Below are 14,850 nucleotides of genomic sequence, written 5' to 3'. Positions count from 1 at the left end.
TCTGTGAAAGCAGACATTTTGTAAGATAGTGGAGGCACAGCAACACACGGTCCTACTTCACATATCACGATCACTAAGACTGAAACTAAAACAACATTTAAACAAATTTACAACACACAGACACACTTTCAACTCATTGCTAGATTTGTTATGGAGATAAAAACCAAAACACAGAAGCCAGAACATTTCAGTCATAGCAGGCAAAGAGGAAAAGTGATCTTTTGTTTAAAAAAAAACAAAACAAAAAATACAACAAACAACAAAACAAAACACCGTAATGGCTTTATAGGTCTGAATCCATTGCTTACATATTTCATGCCTACTTTTGCCTACAGCTGATACCTTTCCAGCATGGCAATTTTTCTTGTAGTAAAGTCATTACTACATTTAGGGTGTCTTCCTCTTCGACACTGGTACACTTGGCTTTGTCAGTTCAACACAATGAAAGCTACGTGCTGCACCTGTTATTCTCTTATCAAGAAACCCAGAAACTGCCCATTTTTAAGTGCACAGTTTTAAACATGAATGAAAATTTAATGAAATACACAGCTATCACTTCTTCATCACTGAAAAACAATTTCATTCAAGTCATTTGCTAATACAATCTTGTTGCAGCATTAGTTTCATGATTTCAGATTGAATGCTTTCGCAATCAACTTCAATAGGAAAAAGAGGATCCTTTCACTAAATTTATTAAGTGATTTATTCTTCCAGAACACTAGAAAGTTGTCACTAGTATTCTACATGCACTGTACTGCACAAAAAACCAAATAATCAAGGAACAAACCCTGCCTAGAGCAGATAGTATGATTCAGCTTTGACCTTCAGAATCTTAACTTTGTGATCACTACAGTTTCATATAGCATTAGTTTAACTTCAGGACGCTCTATTAAGACTCCTTCCAAATGTTCAATTTTAAAGAGATAACCACATAGTTTCTAGTGTAGTTTATGTGACCATTCAAGGAATGGAACTATTAATTTTATGAAGAACATTCATTCACTAGTGCCATTTCAAGTTTTTCTCAATCTATTTTGCCCAAATGAAAGAACCTCCATCCGTTGCTTACTACTACAGAAAACACAAACCTAACACTTAAATGTACTTGTCTTAACTTGCACCTTCTCAAAAACCTTGAGAAACAGACAAAACCTGCTATCCCTTGAAGAGATACTCCATTTTGTTTCCAAAAAAAGGATGCCTCAGAATAATAATTTAGGGAGAAAAATCCCATTCCTCCCCACAAATCACGTGGTTGTCAAATTCAGTATTTAATCTGACTGGTTGGATTTCTTACAAGAAACTTAAATCAATGCCACTCCCATTCACTCAAACCAAATTGTTACTAGAACATTCTGGCCTTACAGATGAAAGCCAGAATTTTGAGTTTCACTGAGAAACAAACTCCAAGTTATCTTAAAAAATTTTAATGTGATAAAATCTTGGATTATTAAGGCTTCATCAAAAAAGCCTTCTACTTGTTGCTGTCCAAATACATCTAAAACAGCTGAAACTGCCCACACGACTGTGAGTAGCTAGTTCCTGAACAGCATACTACTTACCTTTCTTCCTATTGCTCCATTTTGTTTTTTAGGTGGGGGAGGTTCAAAAATCCTTTGCTGTTGCTGCGGAGGAAGAGTGGAATACAATGGAATGATTTTGATGTCACCAACTTCAGGGCCTAAATCATCAATTTCACGCTTTATCCTCTTGCAGGCTTCATCAATCTCCTGCAAAACAGAAATACTGGTTAAAAGAGAACTCCATGAAAAAGGCAGCATATTTTATTTTAGAGTGCCTTATGATAATTATATTAAGTCTACACCCTGAAGAACAATTACAATAACAATAATTTAAAAAGAAAAAAATCAATCAAGGTGCTTACTGAATTTGCAATCAAATTTCCACAATACTTTAAGATGCTTCAGCTTCTATACTCTAATGAACAGCCTAATTTGCATTCAACATCCTTTTTCTTTTAGTCATGTTTCCTAATTAATTCTCTGCAAATTGTCCTAAAATTGAAATCTCTCACCCTGGAATATTAAACCGCACTCACGACCTTTTCAATTTTCACAATCTAAAAGAAATTGATGTGCAAGATAGTTAAAATAAGCCAATTAAGCTTTAATGTCACATATCACTAATGCAATTATATGGAAGATTTGCTTCATTGTACCTAATGAGAACAAACACCTTTACAGTATAAACATGGATGCTCAAAACCAAACCTCTCAATTCAGAGTTTCAGATTTTACTTTAAAATTAACTGTCATCCCATTTAAGCTTAAGAAAAGTCAGTGAAATACTCTCAAGATGAAAGGTTTTTCATGCTGTAATTTTACCTTCTTATTTTCTAGCTTACTTTCTGACTAGCTACCATACAAAAAAAAGTTCACCACAGCTCAATCATTTATAATTCCATTTAATTTTAAAAAAACACCTATATTTAAGGCAGCTAGGTGACCTACAGTTATGACAAGATTTAATGAAAATTAAAGCGCACAGAAATTTAGGTTAATGAATAATACAATTCATTAACTTCAACTTAAAAATCACAACAGGACCTCCACTGGTATAACTAAGAGGCACACTTACCAACTATTGATATTTCAGCTGAACCACTGACGGAAGAATGAAGTGATCATGACAAGAAGGAACAGTAGGCAAAAGCAAAAAATAGCTACAATATAGCCCAAGAAAAGAGGCCAGACCTCCCTTATCACAAATAATTCACCAGCCTGAAGCTGAAGTGATGGTGATGCTTAATACAAGCAAATACACAGAACAGGTTAACCTAAAGGCTCTATAAAATTACTGCTTTACTCTGCAATTAGAAAAACAAAAGCAGACTCCTTTTTAGGAACCATAAATTCAGATAGATCCTGGAACAAATCTAGGTCTTTCTCATTTCTTCTTAAAGAGACTTAAGTTTTCAGCGCAACTGTATTGAGTACGTTTTGAAGTAGCACAGACAATACAATAATCATGTTCTGTATTGATCAGCACATATAATTAATGTAAGCATAACATTAAAGAGGAAGAGCCTTCATTTTGTCAAAGAGACCTTTAATAGTACGCCTAACGCTTTTTGGCATTATCTTGCCAATTTGAATGAAGTGCAGATATTTACAAAAACCTTTTAAACAAAGGTGCACTTTGCCAACAAATCCAACACACCCTTCATAAAATGTAAGAGGCATAGAAGAAACTGAGCTGGAATGCCCCCTACTGGTTTAGTAACAGAGAATTAATTTCTTTACACAGATGTCAATACCTAGTATTCTGTTGATAACTCCCTTTAAGCTCAGTAACAGCCTCCCAATGAAAAGGAAAAACCTAACTCAATTGACAGATCATACACAGGAGCTCAGTACTTTAACAATGGTGCTTATATAAAAAGACAACATGTTATAAGTAAATAGTTGACTAACTAGGCAGCAACAGAGACTCCCTCTCAACTTTGCACCAATTCAGTCTTGACAAGCTGACGCTTGAGCCTGTTAAATACTTAACACAGAATCAGACTGTATCTTTAAAAAAAGAAACAAACCAACAAAAAAACCCAACACACCAACAAAACCCCACAAGCCAAATGCTAAAACAAAAATACAGCACAGACCTTAGTTCCTGATCTAAAGGTCACTACACTGTTTCATGAAATTTGAGCAGATTACACTGTGTAATTGGGAAAGCTCTGATACTGGACAGGATGCTTAATCTTCAACAGTAATGACTGGAGACTCCAGGACAGTTTGATACTTAAGAGATAGCAAAATACAAGCAAGCAGTGATAAATGAAAGCACCACACTTTTCAGGCCACATGTGTTCACAGCCACCTACCATCTTTCAAAAGAGATAAAAGTGTTGTTTCTCCCTAGAGTTTCCTCATGCAGTTTCAAAGTATCCCTAATCAGGGCTCATTAAAATACTTCAAAATAGAGATGACAAGTGCATATATAACCATTGGTCTCTGCAGATTTGCAGAGGTAACTACAGACCTCTCATCATAAACTGCCGAAAGAAAAATGCAAGTCACCAAAAGCCACTGCCACTCATCTAAAGACAGTAAAAGAGAATTCTTTAGTACTGAATTGTTTTAATGTAAAAAAAATAAAAAAGGGTAAAGAAAAAAAAAAGGGTGGTTTCATTTCATTTACAACACTGGCAGAAAACAGCATCTCTCCTTCAACTGTATCCACAGCCACCCTCCAATTCCAGCAGACAACTAAAACTGGCATGCCAAAGTACACAATCTAGAAGGCATACAGAATCATAGAATGGTTTAGGTTGGAAGGCACCTTAAAGACCATCTAAGTCCAGTCCCCCTGCCACGGGCAGGGACACCTCCCACTAGACCACATTCTTCCTACACGTAGTAAGAATAGTTTGAAAGTATTAAGGATTCATTTAGGTGTTAAAAGATTCATTTGTATCACATAAAAACATTTAAGTGTGGAGATATGACAGATACAGTTGAAAGCACAATCCTAACTTTAATACTCTGAAGATCCGGCAAGTCCAATTCAATAGTCCTGACTTACTCAAGTATGAAATGCTTTCAAAAAAAAAAAAAACACTAAAAAAACACCAAAAAACCAAACAACAACAAAAAACCAAAAAACACAAAAAAGCACACACATTTAAGTATTTGCACACCATCTACTCCAAACCAATTACAAAACCCTTTGAAGAGGGGTCATTCCATCAACCCAAACGTAAGAGGATGTTTTTCTTCCTGGAGGAAGAAAAGGAACTTGCCTTGCATTTATATTATGCCTGAAAAAATTCCTCAGAGCCCTGACTATCACACTGACTACCTGCGATAACCGATACCAGGGTAATGGAAGCAGGAACAGACACAGGGTCAAAGGATACACAGCTACCAAAAGGTAAACAGCAAACAAACTACAAAAAGGAAATGTTACATTTAGCTAAAATGTTCATATATCTCAAGTTACAAGTGCCACATACACTCAACATACCTATACTTCACAACATCTAGTCATCAGAATTGTCCCAGGAAGTCTATTATGTAAAGTTTTTTAAAACTTGTTGCTTGATCCAATCAAAATGAACTACCGATACGTGTACAGTATCTATAGCTCAGCTGCAACACTATGGAAACCAGAATCAAGGAGCAGTTAAGAGCTCCATGGTAGCACGCTTTGAATATTAATAGAGTCCTCAGCATTCTTCTACACCCTAAACAGCATAAGCAATTCTCCTTGGAAAAGCTCCAAAGACAGACAAGAATCAGCAAAGAGAAAAATATTTCTTTTTATGGATATACTAGCGATCAAGGAGTTAATGGGGTGGTGAATATTTTTCGACCAGGAAAAACAAAGTCATGTAAACATCCAACTGAGAGTCAACAATTTGTATTTTGTACCCACAGCTAAATAAAGATAGTTTACAAAAGGAAAAAAATCCAGTAACCAGGAAAAGAATTTAAACAAGATTATTATTATTATTAAATCAAATTTAAGCCAATTTAAATGGCATTTCTTCCAAGAACTTAGTGTGATTAAGGCTGGTTCTATGCACAATCCTGAGCAGGCTGCTTGGTTTTCAAACAACTGGTATACAACAGGCAATATTTAGACTACCCGTCACATTAGGTGGATTTCAGGAGTTTAAGTATCAGAAAGCAATTCTGAGACGTCAAAAAAAGTTTTAGGGTTTCAACGGGAGCTTGCTGTGCCACGAATTTCAGCAAGACTTAAGTCTGCGTGGGAACCAACGCTCAGCAGTGTCTTGTTAGGAAACAAAGCAACAGTTTCCCTCTGATTTATTAGAAATAGTAGTGCAGCCGCCTATATTTCCACATAACAGTAAGTAGGTTACTTATGCCTCCTGAATCTGACAGGATTTTTACTCCATCTTAACCCACTTTTCCAAAGAAAAGGCAGGTTGATGACTAGTGCCTAGAAAAAAAAAAAAAACCACAAACCCCTTGAATGCCATATTTTTTATTCCTCTCACTGAACCTGCGTTTCTGGGCAGCTAGAAATGCAAAGATCTAACAAACCAGAGGGGAACTCCAAGTTTGAAGCCTGTTGACAAAACGAGTCCTGGATTTTAAGAATGCCAGGATTGCCGCTTATATTAAATTTCATCATTCTCTGGATGGGGACAGCAATGCCTGCTATTCATATCAAGTTCCAAAGAAATTAAAAGCATGGTGCTTTCTTTATTTTTCTCTTCTTGGGGCAGATCAATACATCTACAAGTGAAATAACTGGTTATGTTAAATCATCCAAGCTGACACAGAGCAGAACTTTTGCTCCAGGTCCAGTGAAATACTGTGAGAAAACTTCACGTAAGCGTGTATAACTACACATACAAGTACTCAAAAGCCAAAATGGCAGTCCTGACACACACACACTCACCCATGAACACTGTTAAGTACTACAGTAACAGCACACAAAGCATGCACACGCTTTGACAAAGGTTACACATCTAACCGTTTCAACAAAGCAAACTAAAGAGCTATAGTTTTTTTCAGGCCTAAAGGAAGTGTATTTAATGCTTCCGGTTGTGGTCAAAATTAAGTAGTCCAAAGCACTTTTAACCATTAAGTGAAATAAACATATTCAGTGTCAGCTGGAAAGATTTCACAGCTAAAATTGCTGGACTGTAACTCTTCGTACAATGAGTACTGAACGCTGCTCCCTAGTCAACAGCCTCTTACCTCTTTGCAACAGTTTAATCACAGAAAGCACTAGCTGCAGGTCAGTTTCTTTAATGCTCAAGATTGTCTTTTCACAGTCTGCCCCTTTGTCTTTTATCTCTCTCTCATACTGCTCAGTACTGTTTCCATCCCTCACCCCAGAACATGCAGAAAAACTACTTCAGCTAGAATAAGAGACATAGGGTAGAGCTGAATTCACACCCCTCTTATTTGTAAAACTAAATAACTCTTTCTTCTGTCACCATTAACAGTGACAAATTTTCCTTTTTACCCCTCAGTACAGGAAGTAAATATAAAAACTTCCACATTCAAAGGACAGCATGGGAACGCGGCAACTGGAAGGTCTCCAGAAGAAGCCCATTTCTTCAGCATGATAGAAATGATCTGGGAAGACACGATGAAAAGCTGTCGGCATTCAAAACCGAGGGACAGAACTGATAGATTTCCTATGCCTTAACTTCAAGAGTACCACTTACAGGACTAGTGCTTAAATGACACCCAATTCTCCCCCCCATTCTCTTTGATTTGCATAAGTAAATACTAACAAGACTAAAAGCATGCACAGGAGTTCACATGACTAAATAATATTTAGTAATGCTCTTCTTTTTCTAATAGATCTCACTTTTGAAAGCCTTATCACAGAAAATCTTCTAGGTGCGACTTTTAAAGATGGTCTGGGCCAGTTTAATTTAGAAACACATTGTTTCCTTAGGCTCTGTCAGAACACACAGATAAGAAAAAGAGGCTCAGAAATAAATGAACCGCAAACCAATACCTCCCCAGCTGCCTCCAACACCGCATCTCCACTGCTGAAGTTTATCATCTCGCTGCTCCAATACTTAATATTCCCTAGCTCTGCAGCAAAAACTAAGGATCTGAACATATCATTAGCAGTTCATCTAAAAGGAGCTGTACAAAATTAACCCCAAAAGAGACCAATTTTGCTTCTTATCATGCACAGTAGATTTTTTTTTCTTTATCTGCTGTTGAAAATAAAGTCTTTATTACACTATTCAAACCGAATGCTCGGTAGAAATTCACTTTCATTTCTTTTCCTGATGATATTTCTGCAGTAAGAAGTGAGGTGCTCATACTGAAAGGTTACTATTAGCAAGAAGAGAAACGGAAAGGAATTACAGGCACGGTTACATATATTATTTAGTTAGTGCACCACATCTTTAAGAAGCAAGTTTGTGCTGAACAAACACTGTCAAGAGTCTTACATAAAGAAGTTCCATTGAACGGTAGTCAAAAAAAACAAACATTAAACTGAATTCCCTTCCTTTTTGTTTGCGTGCAGGACTCATCCATGCTGCCATGGATGAGGCTTGAAATCAACACTGATACTCGACAGGAGTTACCAAATGACTGACCGCAAGTTACCCTGAGCCACCAAAGCACTTCAAGTGCTGGCATTCATTCTGGCTCACAGGCCCAACTGGTGTATGTAAACATCCATTTAACTTGCTGGTCAGGCTCCACTCAGTCTTAAGATCTAAACTGTATCTCATTATCTTCAGAAAAACTGTTTCTACAGAAAGATGTTGACTAGTGATGTCATTTTAAGCACATTTAATGGAACAATTTGAGCACTTGGCATGCAAAACAGAATTCAACGATTTTGTAAACATGGTCCTTGGCAACATTATTTCAGAAATCCTTTCTTCAGTTGATCCTGTATGTGGAGCACTTACAAAGAATCTCATGAGGTGAGCAAAACTTCAGGATGCTCCAGTTAGTGCATACTTTAAACTTTTTTAAATAGGAGATGGCAGTCTTACCTACAGCAGATCAGCTGTTGCACTATGTACAGTTAGATTTAGCTTCACCTTGGATAAATGAGTGAAGTAGACATAACTGTTAAACCCTGAAGGAAACTAATGCCCAAAAAAGTATATGACAATTTTCGTTGTGTAAAATGAGTACACGGGGAAAAGACAAAATGCATAAATAAAAAGGACTTCCCTAACCAGAAATATTTGTCAGACATCTTAATCCTCCCTCTTCTCTGTTGAATTCCCATCAGAAAGAGGGGCACTGTCAGCCACATCTAGCTTTGATATCGTGAGCCTTCTAGAAATTTTGTCTTTGTCCTTAAAGCTATATGGAACTTCACTAATTTCCTTTTTTTCCTATAGGAATGAAAGCAAACTGCTACAAGCTAAAAAGAAGAAACAATAGTTTACTGCCAGAACTGGCCCCAAGAGCTGCACCATTTCAGGAGATGCTCTGAATACAAATTCAGAAACAAAAGTTTGTAGAATAACATACTTAGACAAAAAAGTCGTACATGGAACAAGTCAACACTTAACCATAACTGAGAACTGCTCTGTCAACAAGTCAAAGCTGAACTTGTCTCAGCACGATTCCTATATTCAGGATCTTTCTGACGTGGTCTATTTGAAATACTTAATATTGACATCATCTCAAATGAATGAAGAGAAAAAAAAAAAATCTTGCTCCCTTTAGCACTTGTACAGCATCAATATTATTACTTCTTTCAGTTTATGCTTCCCAACCCCTTAATACTTTGTATGCAAGGCTAAATAAGACACAACCCGTGTTTATTGCAGCCCAGTACATTTATTGCCTTAACCTCACCCAGTCACTACCACTGAGACCAAAAAAGTTGTCCAATTTTGACTTCAATTTCCTTATAAGAAAGTCTCTGCTACTTTCTTTCATAGTTCCAGTGCTTAACTAGCCTCACTGTGATGAAAAAAGCGTACCTCTAAAATAAATCATTTCCAAAACCTTCTACCAAAACCTCAGAAATATCTTGCAACTCTTTTCTACACCAACATCAGTTTTACTAACATCCCATTTTAAACCTTTCTGGAACACTGACAACAGAGCTTCACAGCAATGTTTTTCAGTATTTTTATCTACAACCAAGAAAAACAGTGCTGATCTGTACTTCAAATCTCCAGGTGCAGCCTGGATTCTTCCTCCTAAACGTGTAACGATGCATTTAGCTTTATAGAGAAAAGGGTATTGGGGCGGCATTCCTGAGTGTCTAGATTAACAAAACATGCAAGATAGATCTATACAGTTTCTGTGTCACTATTTCTGCCTCCCCCACCCCACGAGTTTCATCTGTAAGGATTTTACACCTACTCTCAGATTACTGATCTTGATGGAGTGTGAAATCTAATACTGTTTTAGCAGAACTCCAGTAGACAATAAACCAGCTACCTCTGAGATCTGCAGGTGAGCCAGTCTTGAGACATTTTAAAGTAAAGTTTAACAAATGTGTATCTACACAACTAGACTACCATATTTGTAATCTCAATGACTGAGAACAAGTTTGACAAAACCTATTGTCTAAGACAGACATGTTGACTGAAATGTAATTATACGATTTCCTTGCGAACAGAATTCCCTGTCAGAGTTTCCAGTTTTGCCTGTCACTGACGTCAGGCAACCCGGCTTACAGTTATCCAGGTTATACCTTTTTTTTTTTTTTTTTTTTTTTTTTTTTTTTTTTTAACTATCAGCATGAAACATTAACATTACTTCCATCTTCTGGAACCTCCCTGATGTACCAGGGTTGTTTTTTGTTTGTTCTTAAAAATCAACAGATGAGCTCTCCTTCTTACAGGGACTGTGAGATACAAGTCCTGTTTCAAAGTGTTTATTCCTAATAAGTGTTTTTAAAACATCCTCTTTTGTTACTAATGGACTGAAAAGCAGTTCATGCAACATAATCATGTACTTTTTCCTCCTTTCAGGATTCATGAAGGAAGTCTTTATTGAACACTTATTTCTGCACCATTAACAACAATTTTATATTCATCCAGTAACAGGCTTATACAATTAAGATTCCTTTGGTTTCCAAATGTATTTAGACTTTTTTTTTTATTTTTGGGCCTGACAACACAGAATCTTCCCTATGTCCAAGCTCCACCATCAACGTTATGTCTTAACTAATCTGTACAAGTTAACTGCTATCCATCTTACTGCTCATATAAAATTACTTTCAAGTTCAGTGGGAACTGAAGGCAGTAGCTACTAAGGACCCTCATTCTGCCTTAGACCACCACAACTACTCCTCATATGAAGCCTCAGACAGTTGACACTTGCATGGTTTCACCTAGAATGCATCTTTCTGACAAGACAATCAAATCATTCTGCACCATGTTCATATTGTTTTCCAGAATCCAAAAGGAAAACAAAGCATTTCTGCCCAGCAAAAATCAATGGCAAGACTTGAGCTACTAAACCTACTGAACCCAAACCACTAGTGGTAGCGGTACCTAGAGCACACTTTCCACTTCTTGAGATTACAGTAGATCCTATCACTTCAGATTCAACAGTAGTACACATGTAGAATGCACGATGAGGCTCAAAGGTGGGCCTCAGAGTCCCCAAAACATCATAAATTAAAACAAATATAACCCCTCAAAGCTTCTCTACAGAAGCTAAACCCAACTTCAGCTTCATGCTAACTAGTTAAATTCAGACTAGCTGCAGACAGAGCCACTCCAGTGCCCCTGAACAGTATCATCCATGGATACGTGGAGAACTCTAGACAAAAAAAACCAGAGGATAGTGGCTTACGGATGCAAGTTTTAATACAGGGATATTGTTAGATAAATTGCATGTTTATACCTGTACATATTCATATGTACTACATGCATGATTTTATTAAAAATTTGTTTACATCACATTTTGTTCTGTAAATTAACCCAGTGGAAATCAAAGATCTTGTTCATACAATAGAACAGAGTACCTCTGTAGCACTCCTTGGTACTAGACCAGTTGGGTCTAGAGCCATTTGCCAAACTTGAGTGGTGTTCAGAGCTGGTAACATATGAAGACAGCCACACCCCCCCTCAAATTGTTAGAACAAATATTTTAGAGCAATACATAACAACTGATGTAGCAAGGACATGATTTACAGCTGCTAATTAGAAGGGCAAGTATTTGTTCTTCATGAAAGGTTAAAGACCAGCTTGATTTATCATCCTGGTAAGAAAACAAAATCAGCTGGACAGCAGCGTTGTCTGTTGCCACTGGTTCATTCACCCACAGTTGTTTCACTAATTCTCACATTACCTGCCACACTAGTCTGAACTAGAACTTCTAACTAAAACCAAACAGGGAGACTTCAAAGCCACAACCATTAAAGTATTTTTCCCTACCTGTACTTTAACTCACAGCAACACTCCAAACAAAGAAGGACAAATGTAAAGCCTAGAGTATCTGCTTTTACAGCAACAGTCATTGTTTTGGTTTTCTAAGGGAGGAGATGACCTGCCAGAGGACATTTTAATCAAAAATGTCCTTTAAAACTCATCTAAGAGGCAACACATCTTCACAACTGGCAAATCTACTCAAGAAGCCTGCATACCTTTAGCATTACAAGTTTTTTGTACCTTTTTTCCCCCCTTGGCATAGTTAAGATTGTGTATGATTAAAGACACTGAGTTGTTCCACATCCTTTGAAGGTTTTTTCTTCAAGAGGACTGACTGCACTAAGAACAAGTCAGAAAAACATTTTTGCTAGCTGCGTTTCTCCCCCTACTAAAAATACTAATTTTAGGTTGACCCAGTCAAGTAAACTTTCACAATGCCTATGGGTTTTTTTACCTCTTCTCCATCTCATTCTACTAATAGGGACACTCAAAAGAGCTTCAAAGCAAGAGATTAGGACTGAAAAACAAAAACCCACCCACCACCACCCCAGTTTATTTCAAGAAGCAAAGGATTTAAGAGTTCCAGAAAATCCTCTTTTTCTGATGTAGTTTAGTTTAAGTGCTTTTGTACAATTGTCTTTTGCAAGGCACTGAGTCCATTTCTGAGACATAACTCCCACTATTTGTGGTACAGAATGAAAAAACTACAACCTAATACTCAAAGCTGTTCATAAAAAACAAAACCCAAGCATTTTTATTAAAACTACTCCTGACAGCTAAGTAGCAGAAGCAAAGTGTTATTCTTTAGATAAATTGTGCAATACACACCCAGAAGTGCACAAAACTACATTTTCAGTCAAAACGTGGATGCTACTGGATACCCGGAACTTCTGAGTTCACATCAGTACAAACACAGCATTCACACTCTGAGTTTCTATTTTAGAAGTATCCATGTAAGACAAGGGCTTGCACAGCATATTACAGATACATATAATGACTAACGACCTGAACTGTACGACAGGTAGAAAGACCGAGGTCACTCCAATGATAAACAGAAAAGGGAACAAAACATTTCAGTCTACACAAGTCACTTAAAACAGTTTCTGCATAGAATAATACGTAAAAAAAAATGAAGAAAGTACCTCCTGTCCAGTAAGAAAGAGTAAGAGATCTCCTTCCTCTTCTTCACACATGTGAATTTGGATCACTGTTCGAATAGCAGCCTCAAGGTAGTCCCTTTCTGGTTCTGGAGTATAGAATATCTCCACTGGATGGGTGCGACCCGGGATAGTTAGAAGAGGACAGTTATCAAAATAGATCTGAAACTTGCCAGCATCTAAAGTAGCACTCATAACTATAACCTGTAGATTTCAAGGAAAAAAAAAAGTTACTCCAAAGGTTAAAAAGAATTTGTGCGATATTATGCATACAATACGTAATAGGAAGAAACTAAACTCAACTGCTGACTGCAATTTAAGCATACTTTTATCAACTGAATGCAGCACACTTGTTACGAAGGTCCAAAAAAATTCCTAGTCAAATACAGAAAGGTTAAACTACAATTGTGTTGTTTCTAGTATTTTCCTCAATACAAATTGCATTAAGAATTTCCTAGAGTTACCTTTCCAATAAAGACTACCATTAGATAAAAAAAAAAAAAAACACAAAAAACAAACCACAACACAGTTGATACACTTTAGTTGATTATAAAAATCAGGTAATGGTAAGCACACAGATACCTTATTTGGTATGCCTGCAACCAGAAATTATATGCTCTTGGGCTTCATCATTACTGACCTTCAAATCAGATCTTTGCCTTACAACTTCCTTCAAAACTCCCATCAAAATATCAGTAGCCAGTGTTCTCTCATGGGCCTCATCAAGAATTATAACACCATAGCGCTCCAGCAAAGGATCATTCATTGCTTCACGAAGTAACATACCATCAGTCATATACCTGAACACAAACAATTTCAACACAAATTTTATTAAGTAAGTCTGATACAGAATCCTCTTCCATATCATTCACTAGGTTGCTTGAACTAAGCCTTTAATCAACTTTTTTAGAATATAAACATCAGTAAACTATTTCCAACAAGCTAAAAAGCCTAACAAGCCTATTTTAACTTTTCAAATAGAAATTACTGCAGAGCGTAAGTGAAATCTGGGACGGGGGGGAGGGGGGGGAGCTTTAAAAAAAAAAAGGGAAGGAGGAACAAGGTTGAGCAACATATATAACTAGTTTGTAGACTATTAGTGGCAGACTTCCAGGTCTATAATCAGACACAGGAAAAGAATGGGAAAAAAATCCTCAGAAATCCTAGAAATACTATTTCTGCAATTGTTTCTCCCCTCTTCTGATTGCAGATCATCTGTTCACTTTTCCACATCAGTTAAATTTCTTTTTACACATTAACTTTATTCCCAGCCTTCAACTACTTGTATAAGCAAGAGAGAAGATGACATCTTTTGATAGAAAAGCACTAGTCCTTGAACCACACTACGTGGAATCCTTTTTAACTGAGCATGCTGAATGCCATCTGCAAATGACGTATGAAGCGGGCCTGGTTCCACCTACACAGCACAGCAAATCTAGAACAGTTGGCAACTAAACCACTACAGATTATGTGTTGCAGAGTCAGGTATAGGCCAGTTTTGAAATGTTGCAGTAGTTCTCCTTACTGAAGTAAGCTACTGCACTTAACCAGGATTACCCCGAGTAGGAAGATACCACAGACAAAGGTGGGCTGAATGCATACATGAAAAGAAATTGAATGATGAAGGGCTTTATTCTGAATAGCACCTTAATCATAAAAGTACTTCTTCAGATCACCCCCTTCTTTATGGATGACTTAAAATTAATTTCCATATGGTGCCGTGATTTCTCAAGGAGGAATGACCCATAAATTCTACTCAAGCCCCGCGCCCGAGGTTTCTCTCGGCTCATGCTATGGCTCCTGTCTCTCTTTTCACTCAGACATAGAAAGTGCCTGTCCACAGATTCACTCCTTTCATAA

The 14,850-nt window shown here is 37.1% G+C and overlaps 1 protein-coding gene across 2 annotated transcripts in view; it reads right to left on the bottom strand.

Moving 5' to 3' along the window:
- Positions 1 to 14,850, bottom strand: part of DHX15 (DEAH-box helicase 15) — a 47,509-nt gene that overhangs the window by 20,388 nt on the left and 12,271 nt on the right. For both annotated transcript variants that reach the window (XM_054201991.1, XM_054201992.1), the window contains exons 4-6: positions 13,631 to 13,790; positions 12,976 to 13,194; positions 1,563 to 1,730 (exon numbers count right to left, since the gene is read on the bottom strand). In XM_054201991.1, coding sequence (XP_054057966.1) covers positions 1,563 to 1,730; positions 12,976 to 13,194; positions 13,631 to 13,790 — 547 coding nt within the window. The remainder of the gene's footprint in view (positions 1 to 1,562; positions 1,731 to 12,975; positions 13,195 to 13,630; positions 13,791 to 14,850) is intronic.

This window comes from Rissa tridactyla, chromosome 5 (assembly GCF_028500815.1).
Source record: "Rissa tridactyla isolate bRisTri1 chromosome 5, bRisTri1.patW.cur.20221130, whole genome shotgun sequence".
NCBI lineage: Eukaryota > Metazoa > Chordata > Aves > Charadriiformes > Laridae > Rissa > Rissa tridactyla.
The sequence above is the reverse complement of the archived record's forward strand: the minus strand, read 5'-3'. Positions and strand labels throughout refer to the sequence as shown.